Genomic DNA, 17,446 nt, shown 5'->3' with positions numbered 1-17,446 from the left:
GGCGGCAACTTCCCAGTGTCCCCTTCCTGTGTTGCTGATCAGGCTAATTAATGTTTTACTGTTTAAGAAACAGGCTAATAAATATTGGCTTTTCACAAACCTGTTAACAATTTCGTTAATTGATTTTTTGGGTTGGCTTTTCAGAATTCCTCCCCTACGTGCACAGCCTGAGAGGACAGGGGGAGGAGACCAGAGCAGCAGCCGGACACGGGAGCACTGAGGGAGCCGAGAGCAGGGGGAGAGGAGGACGAGCACACCACTGCCTTTCTCCGAGGTCAAGCAGAAATGCCTCGGAGAAACGCAGTGTCGTTTTCGGAATCGGGGGCGTGTTTTTCTTTCTCTCCTCTTGCCATTGGCTGGAATGTTTACATTCCAGAGGAGAGAAAGAATCGAAAAAACACGCCCCGAATCCGAAAAGGACGGGGCTTGTTTGGAGAGACAAACCTCTTCTCCAATGGCTGACCAGCATTTATGAGGCCAGCCAATGGAGAAGAGGTAGAAAGAAGGGGCGGGTTAAAGCCCCACTCCTAAACATTAAATCTCGGAGCGAGACTGCGCAAGCGCAGCCTTCGAGCCGAGACCTAAACAGTCACCCTGCTGGTACGCCCCCAAGGTAAATGAAAAATCGCTCATTGAGGTTGTCACAGGATTGTACCCGCAGCCCTGTATAGTGTGAAATAATTTAGCATAAGTTGTTACAACTAACACATCACTGCGCTAGTCAGTGTTACGGGGAACCCACAACCCACAACATTCAGAGACATAGCGATAGGTTGAAATATCAGACCATAAAAGTTCTAGAAGTCTTCTTTCAACACTGTTCATGTCATCTTAAAGAAAGAAAATACAGGTTGCACATCAGAATTCTCAATACGTTTATTTAAAAAATTGCAATGAAATGATGATGGGGAGGGAAATCTATCCGACGCTTGTTATTCTTGGAGTGTCGGTAAGTGACCGTGGGTACTGTCTTCACAAACTACCCATGCTCTTTTTTTTCCCCCTGAGTTTCATACTTTGCAAACTAGACCCGAAGGTATCCGAGCACTTTACATGAGCACCAGTTGCGTTACTGATTAACGCATTCATTTTGTTCGGCATCAGGAGATTGTGATTCGACCAGAATCACAGGATGTTGAGCTTCCCTGCCGAGACTCGGACCTGGTTCCCTAGCTTCTAGGTCGACCTCTCTAGCCGTTAGCATTACATATCTTGTTTTCTTGCTCTTTTCAGAGGACTAATGGCTTCATACCCTACATCTTGCAGGCTAATCTGCATCAATGGCTTATGCTGAAGCTGCATTGTCTTAATAAAGGTAGCGATATGATAGGGGGCTGTAGTTGCTGCTGTCGGCAGTTTGACTAAGGCCACTTGGAGCCTAAATTACTAAAACGTTTGTTCACCACTGTAGGAAGTTGGCTTTCTGTATAGTGTACTAGAACAAAGTACACTGTGCAGAGAGTCCAGTGGATTCCCAATTGCTTTACAGAGGCTAGTAAGTAAAGAAGACTAACTCTCTCTTTTGTGGTAGTGTGGGCGAGCAGTTAGGCTTATCAGAGGGCACTGCCAAGCATTTGTTATACTCACAGAAGCATGATATGAGACACACACTCAATGAATAAATCAGAGACCAATTTAGAAAAAGAACACTTCTTTTCATATATATATATTTCAAACTCAAGGACTTTGTTTCAAGGTTAGTACAGTTTTCGATAAAAATATTCACAGATAAAGCGTTTAAACCTGTGCACATTTATGCACTATGTAATCCTATGGGTGCAAAAGTCAAAGATGCATAAAGATAGGTACAGTTGGTTTCAAGGGTTCACCTTCTGGGATCGGAGTAGTAGTGGGACAAGGTTTAAAGTACTACCAGCAGTTCTTTAGGATCCGCTTGGGTTCTAGCGGGAACAGGGTGCTGGTGAAGCTGGTAGCTGGTGCTATGGAGAAGGGGGGGCCACCTGAAAAGAGGCTGCACAGGGGAGCTTGCAGGCAAGTCCAAGGTCTCCAAAATGGGGGCTCATGTCGCAAGAGGTCTTGGAGCATGGGGGCACTGCTGGTTTATCGGGACCAGGGCTGGACAGCTCCGGTGTAGAGTGGTTAAGTCGACAGGGCTGGTGCGCAAAGATGCACCTCACAGTCAGGGACAAACAGCCGAATGTACCCCGTGGGATTTTGGTGCTGTATGGCTCCAGTTTGCCCTGGTGGCTTCACACTAAGTGGGGAGACAGATCTAACCTTCCAGAGCACAAGTATTTTCTCCCTATCGCCTGCAGCGTCAGTCGGGCCGGGTAGCTGCAAGGTGGTGGACCGGACCATACTCCAAATGAGACTTTTGGTGATGGTTGAAGTGCTGCCAGGTTACCCAAGGCTCTCACAGTTCTCTAACTCACAGATCAGTGGCGCTCCTCCGCTGAGGTGGAGGAACGTTGTCCTACTGCTCTCTGAGCAGTGTAAAAGGAAAAAATAAAATGTTAATAACATAACGTTTATAACGTTACCTTATTATTTTTTTTTATGATGGAACCAGGTTAGGGTGGGCGGGGCTGGGTTGTGTGACGTCAGAGCAGGGAGGAGAAGTAGTGGTGGGCACCAAAAGTGCGCATGACGGTTTGGCCAGCTGTCTTGGGCCGGCCAAACCGGCATGCGCACTTAGCATTTCTCCACCTGGCTGTGTTGTACAGCCGGGTGGAGAACTGACACAGGTTCCCAGTCCCTGTCTGAGCACTGAGCCAGGTAGTGATATGCCCTCAACCATCTTTCGACATACTTGAAAGAACTGAAGCTCAATTATGTTGGCCCAGATGTGATGGAGGATGCTCGACAAAATAGGAGGAATGCATGAATCAGTTCAGTGGTGTCGGAAATTGGGTTGCGAATTTGGGGGGGTAGGTGCACCAATCAACTTAAGAAATCTACTCTCATTAGATCAGTACACAGTTCGGAGAAAATCTCTGCTTCAACCTCAGTAGCTATGGCTTAAGCAGCAAGCAATCCTCAGAGAAGTGTCTGTTATGTTCAAGCAGTACCAACAATTTGAAAGTTGCGAAAATTCCCAAACTAATTTGGAAAAATACAGAAAAAATTAGCACATTTTGAAGCAAAGAGCACCTAGTAAATGTGAAGTGCCTTTGAAAAACAGCAGTTTATGTTGGGCCTAGACCCAATTTCAGGCCTAGCACAATAGAGCGAGGGTGGATACACCAAGCATGTCGCCCCATTAAAGTTTTTACCTTTGGACTTAGGATCTAACTGCTGGGAAAGTTCCTTCTGGTCAGTACTGTAGCCCCTAGCTCTTCCAGGTAGAGTTCTGGGCACCAGGTCTATCTACAGCCAGGTTTCATAAGAGGATCCATGCAGGGTCCAGTCGTGTGTGGTCAGCTGGGCTTTCTTGGAGTCTAGAGTCCTTCTGCTATTTGTGTCCCTGAAGCAGGCAAACAGGAAGGCAACCACTTGACATTTGGAGAGCGAGCACCTACTCTCCTTGGGTGACAGCAGGGTTTAGGAGTCCTTGAGTGAGTCATCTTCTTTTAGCAGGGTCTCCTTCTTTAGGTGAAGTCTTCCCAGGTCTAGGAATATTTTGAGGAGGTGATGGTTAAGTTGCTAGATTTATTCTGTGCACTAACCAGTGACTGGAGAAATTCTGCCACCCAATCAGAACTATTTCTCATATTACTCGCACCTCCTTTTGCAGCATTCCCTCTCTGCCTTACTGTAAAAGTACTCAGGTGCCCCAGTTTCAAGTTGAGCGAAACCAATTGCCACTAGGCAGGCTTGCCTTCTGCTTCTTAACCACTCTCCCTTTAGATTAGCTATTCTCCCAGCTGACATGGTCTCACGCTGGTTCTCTCCCCTACTGTGACTGGAGTCTGGCTGTCTGGGAGGACCTGGGAATGAATAGGAGAGGTCCGCTTCGTGATCTCCAAGTCAAAAGAGGTATTGCTAAATCTGCCCTTTATTCTTCTAACTGTTCCTGTCCACTTACAGATACTTAATGCCTGCTTAGTGGTAAACAGTTAACACCAATCTGCTCTTGCTGGGTTCAGTTATCTGATTCACCATTACATTATATTTTGAAAATGAAATAGAAAATAACTTAGAAGCATTTTCCTAGCATCTCCTGAGGCAGAGATGGGAAATAAATATCTCATCTAGAACTTTTCAGTGAAAGCTCTAGCAATGTGTACAAAGTGAAAACGCTTTTGGGTTTTACTTCACTGTGAGAGCTCACTAACCGGGATATGTAGTGTGCCCTAGTTTTTGTTTTAAGTTAGCACTATGCACAGTCTGCTTTCAAGGCACTCTTTAGAGGTGACCCATGAAAATAGGGGTTTTCTTCATGGCAAGGGCATTTCTCCCTGCTTTGTGTCACTGCAGTGAATTTAAACTGTAGTCAAGCCATAGCAAAGTGGTTATACTGACATACACATAATTTTGTCATATATGTAAGTGGTGTAAATACACAGTGCAGTTCACATATTACATTTAACTTCCATGCCGCAGTTACACTTTCTGCATCTTCAATCATCTTACAGGACAGGTGAGTACACCAATTGGGTGAAACTACTTTTGCCAATGCCATTTTAGGGCCAGAAAACATGCATCTTGGCACTGAATAGCATTGTCAGAGAGTCCTAATACCAGCAAAAGTAAGGTCTAAAATAAAAATAGAAAATCTGGGGTGACCATGCAGAGAAGGCAAATGTGCTGCAAATGAAACATTTTTCTTCTTCTGTAAAGGCATTTTTGAGACTCCAACCCTTTTTCTTTTTTTCTTTTTTGTACACATCTTTGCATTCCCTCTACTTGGCCAGGAATGCACTTTGTAGTTCATTTCATTATTCCTTTCCTATTTGCTCATCCCTGTGCTTTCCTCTCCCTGTTTATCAATATTTATAAAGCCTATTCTGCACCTTACCTCACATACCTTTCCTAAGCATTTTTGTTTTTTTTCTGTTTTTTTGTCTTCTCCTAAATCTAACTCAGCCTTATGGTTACTAAATCCTACTGTAGTCCAAGATTGTATGTAATCCATATTATGACTGTGCATAGGTAGCATATGGATAGGCTTGGATATATAGATACTGACCTTGTCCTTATGGTACAGGAGTATGCATTGAGACTAAGTCTAATGCATCGGTATGTTTGCAGGGGAATGCAGGTAATCAGCAACACTTTCCAGGGCGGCCACAGCTTATATGGCCAAGAAGCTAGAATTTGCATTATATGCTGTTTGTCAGGAAGGATTGTCAAATCACTGGTCATGAGTATCCTAAGTCTGAATGGGTTAGGGTGTCGACATTTGAGAGAGTCTTCAGATATTGCAGAGGAGTATCTGAGTGAGAAACAGATGGGAATTCACTAGCTGTTTCCAGGAAGTATATTAACCCTGGAGGAGAGCTTGTAGGCTAACTGTCAGATGGGCTGCTGAGTGTAGTTCTGATCCCAAGAGAGAGGGTAACAGAAGAAAGCTCCCTTTTTGTTGGCTCTAAGCACAGTTGTTTTTTTCTGGAGGACATACACGGCCATTGGACTCCTTAGATCTAGATAGCTCACCATTGTGCTAGTGCTTAAACACCAGGAGACAGATTCCCTAGAACAGTTCTGGCCCCCACACCTTATTTATATTGTAATGCGTGTACAGATATTAAAAGGAAATTAAAACGTTATCCTTAAGCATTTTTTTCTGTTTGACCCCCAAAATAGAAATTGAGTTTTATGTTTTGTATTTTGAAGTAGGTTTTATGCGCTTACCACTGAGAAACACCCCTTCCCATGCCTATCCTAAAAAAAAAACCAGATCTTGTAGCTCTGTGCCTTCCAGTGCACTTGGAAGGTGCTCCATTGTACTTCAGCATGCACACCTTCTTGATAACTTCCTTCTCAGGTCTGATGTATCCCCATTTCAGCGCTGTAGATAATAAACAATTTCAGTACCATACTGCCTCAGATGTTACAGTAAAACATCAGCATGCGTGAAGGCATCCTTCTGCTGACCAATAACAGGGTTAACACACAAAAGAACTGAAATTACAATCTACTTTTACTTTTTATGCAAGTTGCTGAAAGTGTAAAGGATCCCTGAAATGTTATGGGCTTGTCCCAAAATATGGTGGGTAACCCTGCAAGATGCAGGCTCACCCAAAACAGGCAAGGGCTGAAGGAGGTGAGACAAAGCTCCTTTTCAGTGTTATTGCTTGTTGTATGTTGTGTTTAGTGCTGTAATGAGAAGCATGTATCTACAATTGTCTGTAGCCACACCTAAAAACCTTTAGATATAGAGACAAAAATATCAGATTTTAAAGCATACATGAGTAGCTGAATTGAGTCCCATTAAAACAGCTCTGGTTATCATTTTTTTTGCTATAGACTACATGAATTTTTTGAGTGTTTTTGGTATGTAAAAACTGAAAGGAGAGTCAGGGTGATTGATCAATCAGGCTTTATAAAGTGCATCCAATCACCAGTGAGGGTATTCTGGTGCTGAGACAACCTGCTGCTGAGGAGGGTTCAGTTGACCAGCCAGGTCTTGAGTCATTTTCTGAATTCCAGCAGAGTGGATGAGGTCTGGAGCTGAAGGGGAATGTTGTTCTGGTATTTCTCAATGAGTTAGGAGAAGGAGCTTCCTCAACTGTTGCTTTAGCGGATGCAGTGGGTGTGAGTGAGGGAGAGGGAGGCGCAGTGCAGGTGTCTGAAGGGTTGGTGGAAGTACAGGTGGTGGTGGATGCATTCTGGTCCTTGGTTGTGTAGGGCTTTGTAGATGTAGATCAGCATCTTGAATTGACAGCTCTTCTGAATGGGGAGCCTGTGGAGCTTCTTCTGGTGGGGGTGATGTGGGTCTGCTTTTGCAGGTCGAGGATGAGTCTGGCCGATGAATTTTGCATGGTCTGCAAGAGGTCCAAAGAAGGTGTGAGGGGATTCCTACATAGTGTTCCTTGCCATAGTCCAGCCGGCTGGTGACTAGGGCTTGAGTGACGGTTTGCATGGTGTTGACGGGGAGCCATTTGAAGAGCATGCAGAAGCAGGTAGAGGGGACTGAGTTGACATGGCTTTTCATGGTGAGCTTGCTGTCCAGGATGATGCCATGGTTGCAGGCATGGTCTGTCTGAGTGGGTGAGGGTCCTATTTCGTTTAGTTGTTCCAGGGGAGGTTTTGTTCCTGAAGATCAGTACTTCCGTTTTAGCTGTGTTGAGTTTTAGGTAGTTGTCTTTCATCCAGTCAGTGACACTCCTCATGCACCTGTGGAAGTTGGCCTTTGTGGTGGAGGGGTCTTCTGATAGCGAGAGAATGAGCTGGGTGTCTTTGGCATAGGATATGAAGTTTATTCCATGGGTTCTTACGATGTTGGCCAGGGTGGTCATGTAGGTGTTGAACAGTGTAGGGCTGAGGTACAAGCCTTGAGGGACCCCACAGATGATGTTCTAAGGTTCCGAGGTTAAAGGCGATAGGCGGATTCTCTGGGTTCTTACTGTGAGGAAAAAGGTGATCGATTAGGGCGCCTCGTTGGATTCCAATTTGGTGAAACAAAAGGGTGTGGTGGGACACTCAAACGCTGCTGATAAGTTCAGGAGGATCAGGACCGCCGTTTCTCCCCTGTCCAGGAGGGTTCTGAAGTCATGGATGCCAGTGATCAGGGCGGTTTCGGTACTGTGGTTCATGTGAAAAACAGATTGGGAGTTGTCCAGAAGATTGTTGTTCTCCAGGTGTTCCTGGAGTTGGTGGTTGATAGCTTTACGAGGACTTTGGCAGGAAAAGGGAACAGAGTGATGGGGCAGTAGTTCTTGAGCTCTCTGGGGTCGGTGGATGGTTTCTTGAGAAGGGGTTTTATTTCTGCATGTTTCCATTCTTCAGGGAAGGTGGCCGTGGTGATGGATGCATTGAAGATGGTGGTGAGCTTGTTCCTGATCATCTTGGGCCTGATTCACAGAACTAACTTAAGACAAAATCCTAAACCTACTACCATTTTGGTATTCACAGAAGGCACTTACTCATTTTGGTATTCACAGAAGGCACTTACTCATTTCGGTATTCACAGAAGTTAGGAGTCCTAACTTTAGGACTCCTAAATGCCTTCTGTGAATACCAAAAGTCTTAAAGTTAGGATTTTTCTCCGTTTAGGAGTAGTAAAGTTAGGACTCCTAACTTTAGGACTCCTAAATGCCTTCTGTGAATACCGAAAGTCTTAAAGTTAGGATTTTTCTCAGTTTAGGAGTAGTAAAGTTAGGACTCCTAACTTTAGGACTCCTAAATGCCTTCTGTGAATATTGAAAGTCTTAAAGTTAGGATTTTTCTCAGTTTAGGAGTAGTAAAGTTAGGACTCCTAACTTTAGGACTCCTAAACTGAGAAAAGTTTCTCTGAGGAGTAGATGTTTTTCAAAAAAATATTTGTTTTCATTCTCAAACGGGAAGGGGTCCCACGGGGACCCCTTTCTTTTTGCGATAGCTTACAATTAACTTTGAGTTGGTAGTTAAATGCGAATGTTTTGCGACTGCATTTCAGTCGTAAAACATTTGTACAGACCAATGCGAATCGGTCAATATTAGGGGAGTTCTAAAAATTCTCCTCCTATATACAGATTCGCAATCCCAAATTGTGATTCGGTAACAGGTTACCGAATCGCAATCTGGCATTTGTACATTTGAAAATGCCTTTTTGATTATGTGAATCGCGTTGTTTGCTAATACGAAAAAAACTGGCCCATGGTTATTGTCTTTTGCTACCACAAATGTTTTTTCCAATGCCACTGTTTATATAATAACATACAGTAGTGACACAAGGTTATTCATCAAACAAGAATTTGCAGTTATCATTACATAAAGTTAGATAGGTAAAGTTTACCCCCGGCATTGCAGTTAATAACAAAAATTCACTTGTAGATGTCTTTAGAGCTCTATTGGTGGACATATTTAAAATTGAATTGATCATGATTTTTTTTTTTTACAGATTTGAAGATAGTTATAGACATTAGTAACTTAACGCGGTGTGACCGCCATGTTTTTGAGAAGGAATTGCAATCACCTCTGTATTCAGCATTACAGTAGTTTAGATGTTATTGTTTTACAAAATAACACATAAACGGGATTTTCCCATTTTCTACAATATTAATGTTCTGTTATAAATCTCTTTCTCAGCTTTAATAGCCATCGGGCGGTCCAGTGTGACCATCGAAACAGTGGATGTTGGATGGTGCAAAGAAATAACAGACCATGGGGCCACCCAGATTGCAGGAAGCAGCAAGTCTCTGAAATACCTTGGGTTGATGAGATGTGATAAGGTAAGATGCTCTAGTGAAACTTGTATGCATATATGTATGTGGGAATGACTACGGCTGTCGACTTTTGAACTGGGCAACCAGGTTTGAGTCTTGGCATCGACTCAACATCCTATGATTCTGGGCACATCACTTAACCTCCCCGGGCCTTAAAATATTGAAACAAAAACAATTCTGACCTTGTGCAGTGTAATATGGCGTTTGTGTGAAGTGCTTTAATGCCACAGTGCTAAGTTTGGGGGCAAAGGATAAATGGAAGGGAGGCTTCTCACCCATGAAAAAGTTGAAAAAAATTAAATATGATGCATTTTACAACACTTTTTTAATTATAGAACCTTGGCTATTCATTGAATAGCTTGATGGAGACTGGAGCCAAGGCTGTAAGGGTCAATGAATGAATAGTTGAATGGTCAGGAGTGGGTGAACTAATTAATTTAAGGAATGATGACAATGAATAAAGATATGTGGAGCATATGGTCTCAATACATTGTCCAAGGGTGGGCGTTCTGATTTTTATTTTAGCTTCTGCATTAAAGCATCGCCCTCACCAAACACTAACAACACCAATCCGTATGAAACATCCATAGCTCTGATTCAATAACAGTGTTCTGCCTCAAGGAATAAAACACAAAGTATTAAGCCTCGATCTAAAATAGTAGAGAGAAAGAAATAACTATGTAGTGCCCAAATTGCACAGCGTGAAACCAGAAAACCATGCCTCAATCCTGCCTTCCACTAGTCCACATTGTGTGATCCTAAACAATTATTTTTTCACAGTGCCTTCTTTTCCTGCATCACCACATGAGAACTCCCTCAAATACAGCAGTCCGGCATGTGCGCTACATGGCGGCAAAAGACTATAATGTTACTCCATTTATAGTAAGACCCTAGGCTATGTAAAGGGAGCGAATGGCAGCTGATTTTCCTGTTGGTTCACTAATAGCTGTTAAATATCAATGGGGTAACCCTGTATTCCTCAGAACCTGGGTATCAATCAATCAACCAATCAACTATTATTCGATTTTCAAAGAAAATCATACAAGTATTAAAACAGACAATCTTATATTAAAACTGTCAAATCGACACCTAAAATTATGAACAGAAGCAGTTGCATTGATTCATTTAGTTCATACAGACACTTAGAGCCTGCATATAAATCCAAAAATTACAGTACTAGCAAGATTCACATAGGACCCCAAATAGAAAATGGGAGACAAAAACACAGTTTGGGAGCAGCTAAAAGTTGCAAATATAAATAGGCCGGTCTAATTTGCCAGAACCCCTGTGCTCCCCATTAGGTCTTTGAAATTTGTTAGGGTAGAGAACTTAAGACACAACAAAACTATATGCAAAGAGGTGCAGATAGATGTGTGGTCACAAGTACAAGGAGGTAGGGTGGATTGCGAGGACCAGACACCCTTGGAAAATAGCAACTGATGGAAGATGTCCAGTCTCGGGAATGTTAAAGACACCAATGGTAAGTGGACATGTCCAGGGACTGATTTGACTAAGACATATGGTCATTATTAGTGTTTAGGTAGGGTAAAATGCTCCCTTTCAGGTGCCACTTTCTGCGCAATGCCTGCTTCATCCAGGTTAGGTCCTCTTTTACAATACCCTGGGGGTCAAGAAACCGGTTTGGGTGGCCCAGTTCGAAAAAGGACCTCTTAATATATGAGATCAATGGGATCCGAGCAGACCTGTCTAGGGCCAGACAATCCTGGAGGACAAGTCTGTTCAAATTAAGCTACTCTTTGTACCAGACAGAGCATCAAAGGAGCAACGGACGGATGCGGATCAGATCTGAGATAAAGACCAGACCTAATTCCTCATGGGTGATCTCAGTTGAGGTGCTCTGGCTAACAGCCAGAAGGTTTCTCAGAAATCTGTTATAGATTAACTGTATGAAGTCATTGTTAGTGTAGTGCCAGTTTTCAGACCCAAAAGTGGCTATTGGAATGCATTTGGCCTCGTACGCCTTTAACTGAAGTTTTGGGGGTTTATTCTCAATTCGCCTGGCAAAATCATGTGCAGCAGAAATGGCTCTTTGCAGAGTCTTCCCATTTTTCTTTAACAATGTTTTTTTTTTGGGCTAGCTACCATAAAAGCCAATTTCTGAAATTAGTAAGAGGTGTAGATTGTTCATCGAAATAATAAAAGATTCTAAAAGATGTTGCAGGCCCATGGCTGTGTGAACTATTAAAACTGCATCGTCTGCATAAAAAAAGGACTGTAATTAGCCTTCTTCCCACCCTGGGAACATCTGCCTCAATGTTGGTTAAAACTTCCTCCAGATGATTTATATACATTATAAACAAGAAGGAGGCAAGGATGCACCCTTACGAACTCCCCATTTAATAATAAACGGCTGGGTGCATTCACCATTTGAGCTGTACTTGACCACCCTGTTGAGTCCATTATGGTGATCTCTCATGAAAGCAACCAGGACTTGGTTCACCCCCATGAACTCCAGCTCAGACCAGAGTTTCTCCCTATTGACTTTATCAAAGGCTGAGCTGAAGTCCATAAATGCCATATGGATCCCCACTCCCCTTTTGCCAGCGTATATTTGGCAATAAGGAGATGTAGGTTGAGGTTCTGTTCAACCGTTCCCCTAACTGACCTGAACCTTTATGGACGTCAGAGAGAATACACCTCTTATCTGCCCACGAGGTGAGTCTCTCATGACTGACCCTCCCAATAATCTTAATCTCCACATTGATTAAGGAAATGGGTCAGCACTAGGCTGGGTTGTCCCTGTCCCCTTTTTAGGTCTTGGTAGGCTGGGCGCGTGCGCAGTCTCGCTGGCGAGATTTAATGTTAACGGGGATTTTCTGTAAGGGGCTTTAAGCCCCGGCCCTCTTTTACATTGGCTGGCATCACCATTTATGGTAAACGGTGGCCAGCCATTGGAAAAGAGCTTCTTGTGACGTATTCACTCTGCTTTTTCGGCCGTCCCATTTGGACGGCCTCATCTGCTTTGCGTTCGTCGCAAAAGGTTTCTTATCTTTATGGGGCCAAAGACATGGCCCCATAAAGACAAGAAACCTTTTAGCAGGCGAGGCCACGGCAGAAAAAGCCAAACGAAAACGTCATGGCGAGCTCTTGTTTTTGTTTTGCTCCCATGCTGTAAGCAGCTGGCGGTGAGAAGAAAGGCAGGAGGTGTAAGAGGAAAGCCCTTTCTCGGCAGGAGGTGTGAGAGGAAAGCCCTTGCTTGCCTGCAGGGCATGTGTGCTGAGGGTCACATTCTCCTCCTTCCGGAGGGAGGGCAGCAGCCGCGCTCAAGCTTCCTCAGCATCCAGTGATGACCTACACGCGAACACTTTGCAGGAGTTTAGTGCCTCTTGGCACTGCGCGCGCTGGCTGACTTCTTGCAGATTTTCCGTCACTTTGGCCGCTTGAACGTTGCTCAGGGGAGTAGAGAGTCACCATCGGGGGAAATCCGTTTGGTGTTTTTGTGAACATTTTGCCAGCTCTGCACACTGTTGCCGAGTGCTCCTGTGACAGCTGTCCCCTCGCAGTAGAGGCGCCGTCCAGTGGCCCTCAGCAATTTAGTGGGATCTCCCTCGGTGTTGGGCAGCTGACCTGGTGGTCGGACGGGTTCTCTGACCCCCTCTTTTCGCATCAAGCTGGAGAGAGGAGGGGGCTGCAGGCATCGAGAGCGGGGTGGCCTTAGATAGGAGTCCGGCAGCGTCCTGCCTGTCTCCGCTGCCCATGTTGCCAGGCCCGGCCCGGCTCCCAGGGTGACTCTGAGCGTGCAGTCCTCGAGTGCCTTTCTGACCCGTGTGCACCCAGCTCTTCCAATGACCCCTCTGGCGCCTGCCCTGCGCCTCCAGCAGCATGGATCCCGGGCGGAATCCAACCTCAGCAGCAAGCTGCACACCAGCAGCGCCAAGGAGCAGAACGGTAAGGCGGCTGCCGCTGTGCCCTTGTTTATACGGTAAGGCGGCTGCCGCCGTGCCCTTGTTTATGTTACAACTTCTGGTACAAGTGTATGTGTCCTCAGTGCATCATAGAGTGCTTTGCGGGGACGTCCCACTTTGATTTTAGGTTGGTGCGCCTTTCTTGCGTAAGTTGTGCCACAATCGTCTATACTTCCTATGCACGCGCACTTTCCTCAAATAAAAGGCGGACAACTTGTATTCTCACCTCTCCGATATTCCCATGTGCGTTATTCTGGGGGCCTTTAGTTTGTACACAATGGTTTTCCCTGAATTCTGTTTCTTTGTTTCGTTGGTTTGGGTGTACACTGTTTCAGACCACTCTAAATGACCTTGCATGCTTTTAAACACCTGGTGGCTGGATGGGGCAGCTGGTGTGGCCTACGCACTGGCGACCAGCCAACCAAGTGTTTCCCGTCCCCGCCAGGGTCTATCCCGAGTTGGAAACATTTCTGATGTTGGATGAGATCCCAAGAGTTCACTCCTTTTGAGGAATGCAGTTGATGGTTGTGAGGGGAAGGCACATGTGCCCGCTTCACGTGCCCCCTTATTTGGGGGCGGGAGGGTATGCTTGCAGTTCTGCTGTTTCCAAGGGTTTACCCGCCATCACTCTCTGACACCTCTCTACCTCCCTCGTTTATGGCGTGGACGGCGCCCCCCTTCACCCCACCGGCACGCTGAATTGGAAACCTGTCTCTTTTGCGTGTGTTTGTTTAAACTCAACTCAGGTCAGTGCCCCTCGCCCTGGGTCCATTTCAATGAGATGTATATTGTTCGTGTGCTGGAAACGAGCGTAAAATAGTGTCAGTGCGCCATTCTAACACGTGCACTTATTCCTTGCGTCAGATAAGGCATAGCTCAGAGTCTGTTTGTCTCAGTGTTTCTCGTGTAATACCAGTCATTTTGTTTACCCTCGTTGAGTAAAAGTGCTATGGTTCCAAAATAAGTAACATAATTCCATTTTGTGTGTGCGTTGGGGTGGGGCGCGAAGTAAATTGATTTTGATTATTTCAGGTGATGACGTTTGGTGATAACGTATTTGATATCGGATAAACCTTTTGGATTCCACATCAGGTTCCAGACTTCTACAGGACCTTTTATATTCGCACAGTCAGTAATAATTTGAATTGGATCTCCACCCACAGGCTACAGCCTTCCCTACTGCAGCACTCACTCACCTGTAGGATGACCTCATTTCACCAGTTATAGACACCTGGGCATTGTTGCAAAGACTGTTGGTAACACCTGATCAGTACAGATGCAAAGTGTCATTTCGCAGATGTTTTACAGTGTGCATATTTTACATTTGTACAGTGGCAAGGCTGTTTGTCCTATCTGTCTTATATTGCAGGTTTCATAATTGTTTGGCCTTCCATTAAACTATTCCAAAAGCCCATTGTGTTGGTGATTGTCTATAAAAAGTTGAGTCAAGCTGAATGCTCCGCACAGTGCCAATAGATGTTGTCTTAAACCTCTGACTAGGGCAAAGAGACTTCTGCATTCATGTGCTGCATTCCCGCACATTCTTCTTCCGGATACCACATGATGTGATCCGCTGTAGATAAAATTAAGTGATGCTGACTGATGGAGAGAATTTCAGAGACAAGCTCTGTCTATGCCAGACCTCTCAAATGGAACTCCCTCTTAGTGTCAATGGTTGGGAGCAAGCTGTTGCATCCTTATCACGTTTTCTGGTATATGTGGCATTACCAAGAGCAGTCAAATGGGAAAATTACATGGGATTGACAGTCCAGTCTCTGTCTCCCTTCATCATCTGTATATTAGCAAGTCCAGTGTTGTTGATGTAAAGAAAAAAAATCCTCTTTGTTATTCGGATGTACAAATATGCCTTCCAAGCGGGTGGTCTTCAGAAAAGCAATGAAATAAAAAAAAGATGCCATTACCTGCAGAAATATGATTTGTATTTAGATTTACCCCATGCAAATTGCATATGTTAATTTTGGTCTCTGAGTAGAACAGTATGTCCGAAAATAGGCAGCCTTTGTGGGCTTGATGGTTGTCTGCCGTTGCTGATTATTCACTTATGTCTACATGTACATAGAGCAATTTATAGGCCGCTTAAACTATACAATTCACCAGTTGGTCTGGAGGGTCTTCACCTTCTATATTTTAAGGGTAGATTGATATAATGATCTTCGTTTAGTAAGAAAACAGGAAAGAATTATATTCTTTCAGGGTTCACAAAATAATTATTTCCTGTTTTTAGGAGGCTATTCTTCTTGCTAAGCCTTCCTAAAAAAAAAAGTGTGTCCAGAGATGACTCAGAGAAACGACTGAGTAATGGTTGCCTTTCTAGTCTGGTGACTTGCAGCTCGACTGACAAAGAATGTCAACCATTCCCAGCCCACTCCTTGGTTTTCCTGTTCTCCTGTATTGTTATTTTAAACCAATGTTAAAAAAAAACATTTTTACATTTTATGGAGGGACCTGGTAGTTGCTAGGCCACTCATTCTTTTTTCAGATGCACTTTTAATTTGATTTTTAATAATCTAATTTACTGCTCCATGATTAGAACAGCAAACAAAAATGAAGAAAATGACATCCGTCCGTCATATTGTATGAGGGTACATTTATCAATATAGCGGTGCAACGTAGCTTCATGACACATAAGTGCAAATGTGCCGTGATATATGCTAATTGTCGCACTGTTTATATTTTCCAGTATTTGATGTGCTTATTCTGAACAATTTCGGCAAAAAGCATTTGCTTTTATACAGATGCTACAAAACATTGGCAAAGGCATTGACAAAGCCCAAAAATCAAAAAGACAAGACCAATTTGCTTTGCCAATGCTTGTTTATTTTTTTAAATGCATCTTAATAGAAGCTGCAGAGTGTCTCAAGGTCGAGAACTAATCTGACAAAACTAATACCTAGGTTCTAAGCGTCTTTGATAGATGATCGAATGTTCAGCAAGAGGCACCGGCCTCCAGTGAGGTGCAATTGGGAAGACGTATTAAATCAGCATTTGCAATGGAATAGGTCTCGCATTTACGCGAGTTTAAGCTATTGGCATTGTAAAGGACAATGCCTTTTATTTATGTTTCAAAAACAAAAATAAAATGCATTGTTATTTGCAATGTCAATAGCTCAAACTCGCGTAAATACGAGACCTATTGCATTGCAAATGCTTGTTTAAAGATTGCAATAATAACGGTGCTTTTGCATGCAGCGGGAAGGGGACCTCCGATCACATCATTAATGTGGTGAGTGATGACTGGGGCCCACAAGCCGCCGACGGATGTCAAGAGGTCTCCCGGAACCCCATTGGCTCCTGGGACTTTACCCAGGGTCAGGGAATGGATGACGTTGCTTACCTCGCCCCACCCAACCGTAATCTGAGTAGTAGGATGGGAGAGAAGGGGGACGCGGTAGAGCCCTCTCTCCTCCAGGTCATCAAGATCTGTAAATTGGTTCACCCAAGCCTGGGTGGGTACTGTGGCTGCCTGGTCCGACAGCTGGGCACCTTTGAAGAATGGGTGGTTAACTAAGGCCCAAAATGTAGTACTGTCATTCAGAGAACTTGCAGCCACCAAGTGATCCCATAACTCCTTCTTCAGCTCCAACTTACGCTCCTTAAGGGCCTTTTTAAAAACTGCTCTAGCATATTGAATCGCAATCCTGTCCTGGGGTATGCATGTTAAGGTAGCCATTAACTATCTTTTGGCCCTAGCACAGTAGGTATCGAACCATCTGCACAGTTTGGTGGGAGCCCCTGAACCATGTTTGGTCAAGGCATCATTTTTTTTAAATAAATCTTTTTATTAAACATACATCGATTCAAATAAACGATAGAGGAATCAACAAATGTATGCACTGTAATGACATACAGGGGATTAGGTTACACCGTTACATGGAAGGGGAATGCTATGGGGTGAGGGGATGATTTTGCTCAATACAACGAGGCGGGGAACATATTTCTCCACAACAAATATTCCAAGGGCTCCAAATACAGGACCACTTTTTGGGGCAGCCCCTGGCCAAATACACCGTCTTTTCCCTATACAAGCACCAATCAAGGTCTTTTCCCCAGGCTTCTATTGTGGGTGGTTGAGCTGCGCCCCATAGCTGTGCAATATTTCTTTTAGCAAGCATGAACTGTAGTGTGGCCCATTGTGTCTGGTGAGTGTTCAGGTCCGTAGGTTCCCATATGTTAAGAAGGCACCTTCGCGCCTCTGGGTGGAGACAGACTGGGAGCACTGCATTGATTGTG

General features: G+C 44.3%; 1 protein-coding gene across 1 annotated transcript in view; it reads left to right on the top strand.

Moving 5' to 3' along the window:
* Nucleotides 1–17,446, top strand: part of FBXL17 (F-box and leucine rich repeat protein 17) — a 1,841,864-nt gene that overhangs the window by 1,698,402 nt on the left and 126,016 nt on the right. Inside the window, exon 8 of the mRNA XM_085632576.1 lies at nucleotides 9,133–9,275. Coding sequence (XP_085488702.1) covers nucleotides 9,133–9,275 — 143 coding nt within the window. The remainder of the gene's footprint in view (nucleotides 1–9,132; nucleotides 9,276–17,446) is intronic.

Source organism: Triturus cristatus, chromosome 2_1 (genome assembly GCF_964204655.1).
Source record: "Triturus cristatus chromosome 2_1, aTriCri1.1, whole genome shotgun sequence".
NCBI classification, from domain to species: Eukaryota; Metazoa; Chordata; class Amphibia; order Caudata; family Salamandridae; genus Triturus; species Triturus cristatus.
The sequence above is the reverse complement of the archived record's forward strand: the minus strand, read 5'-3'. Positions and strand labels throughout refer to the sequence as shown.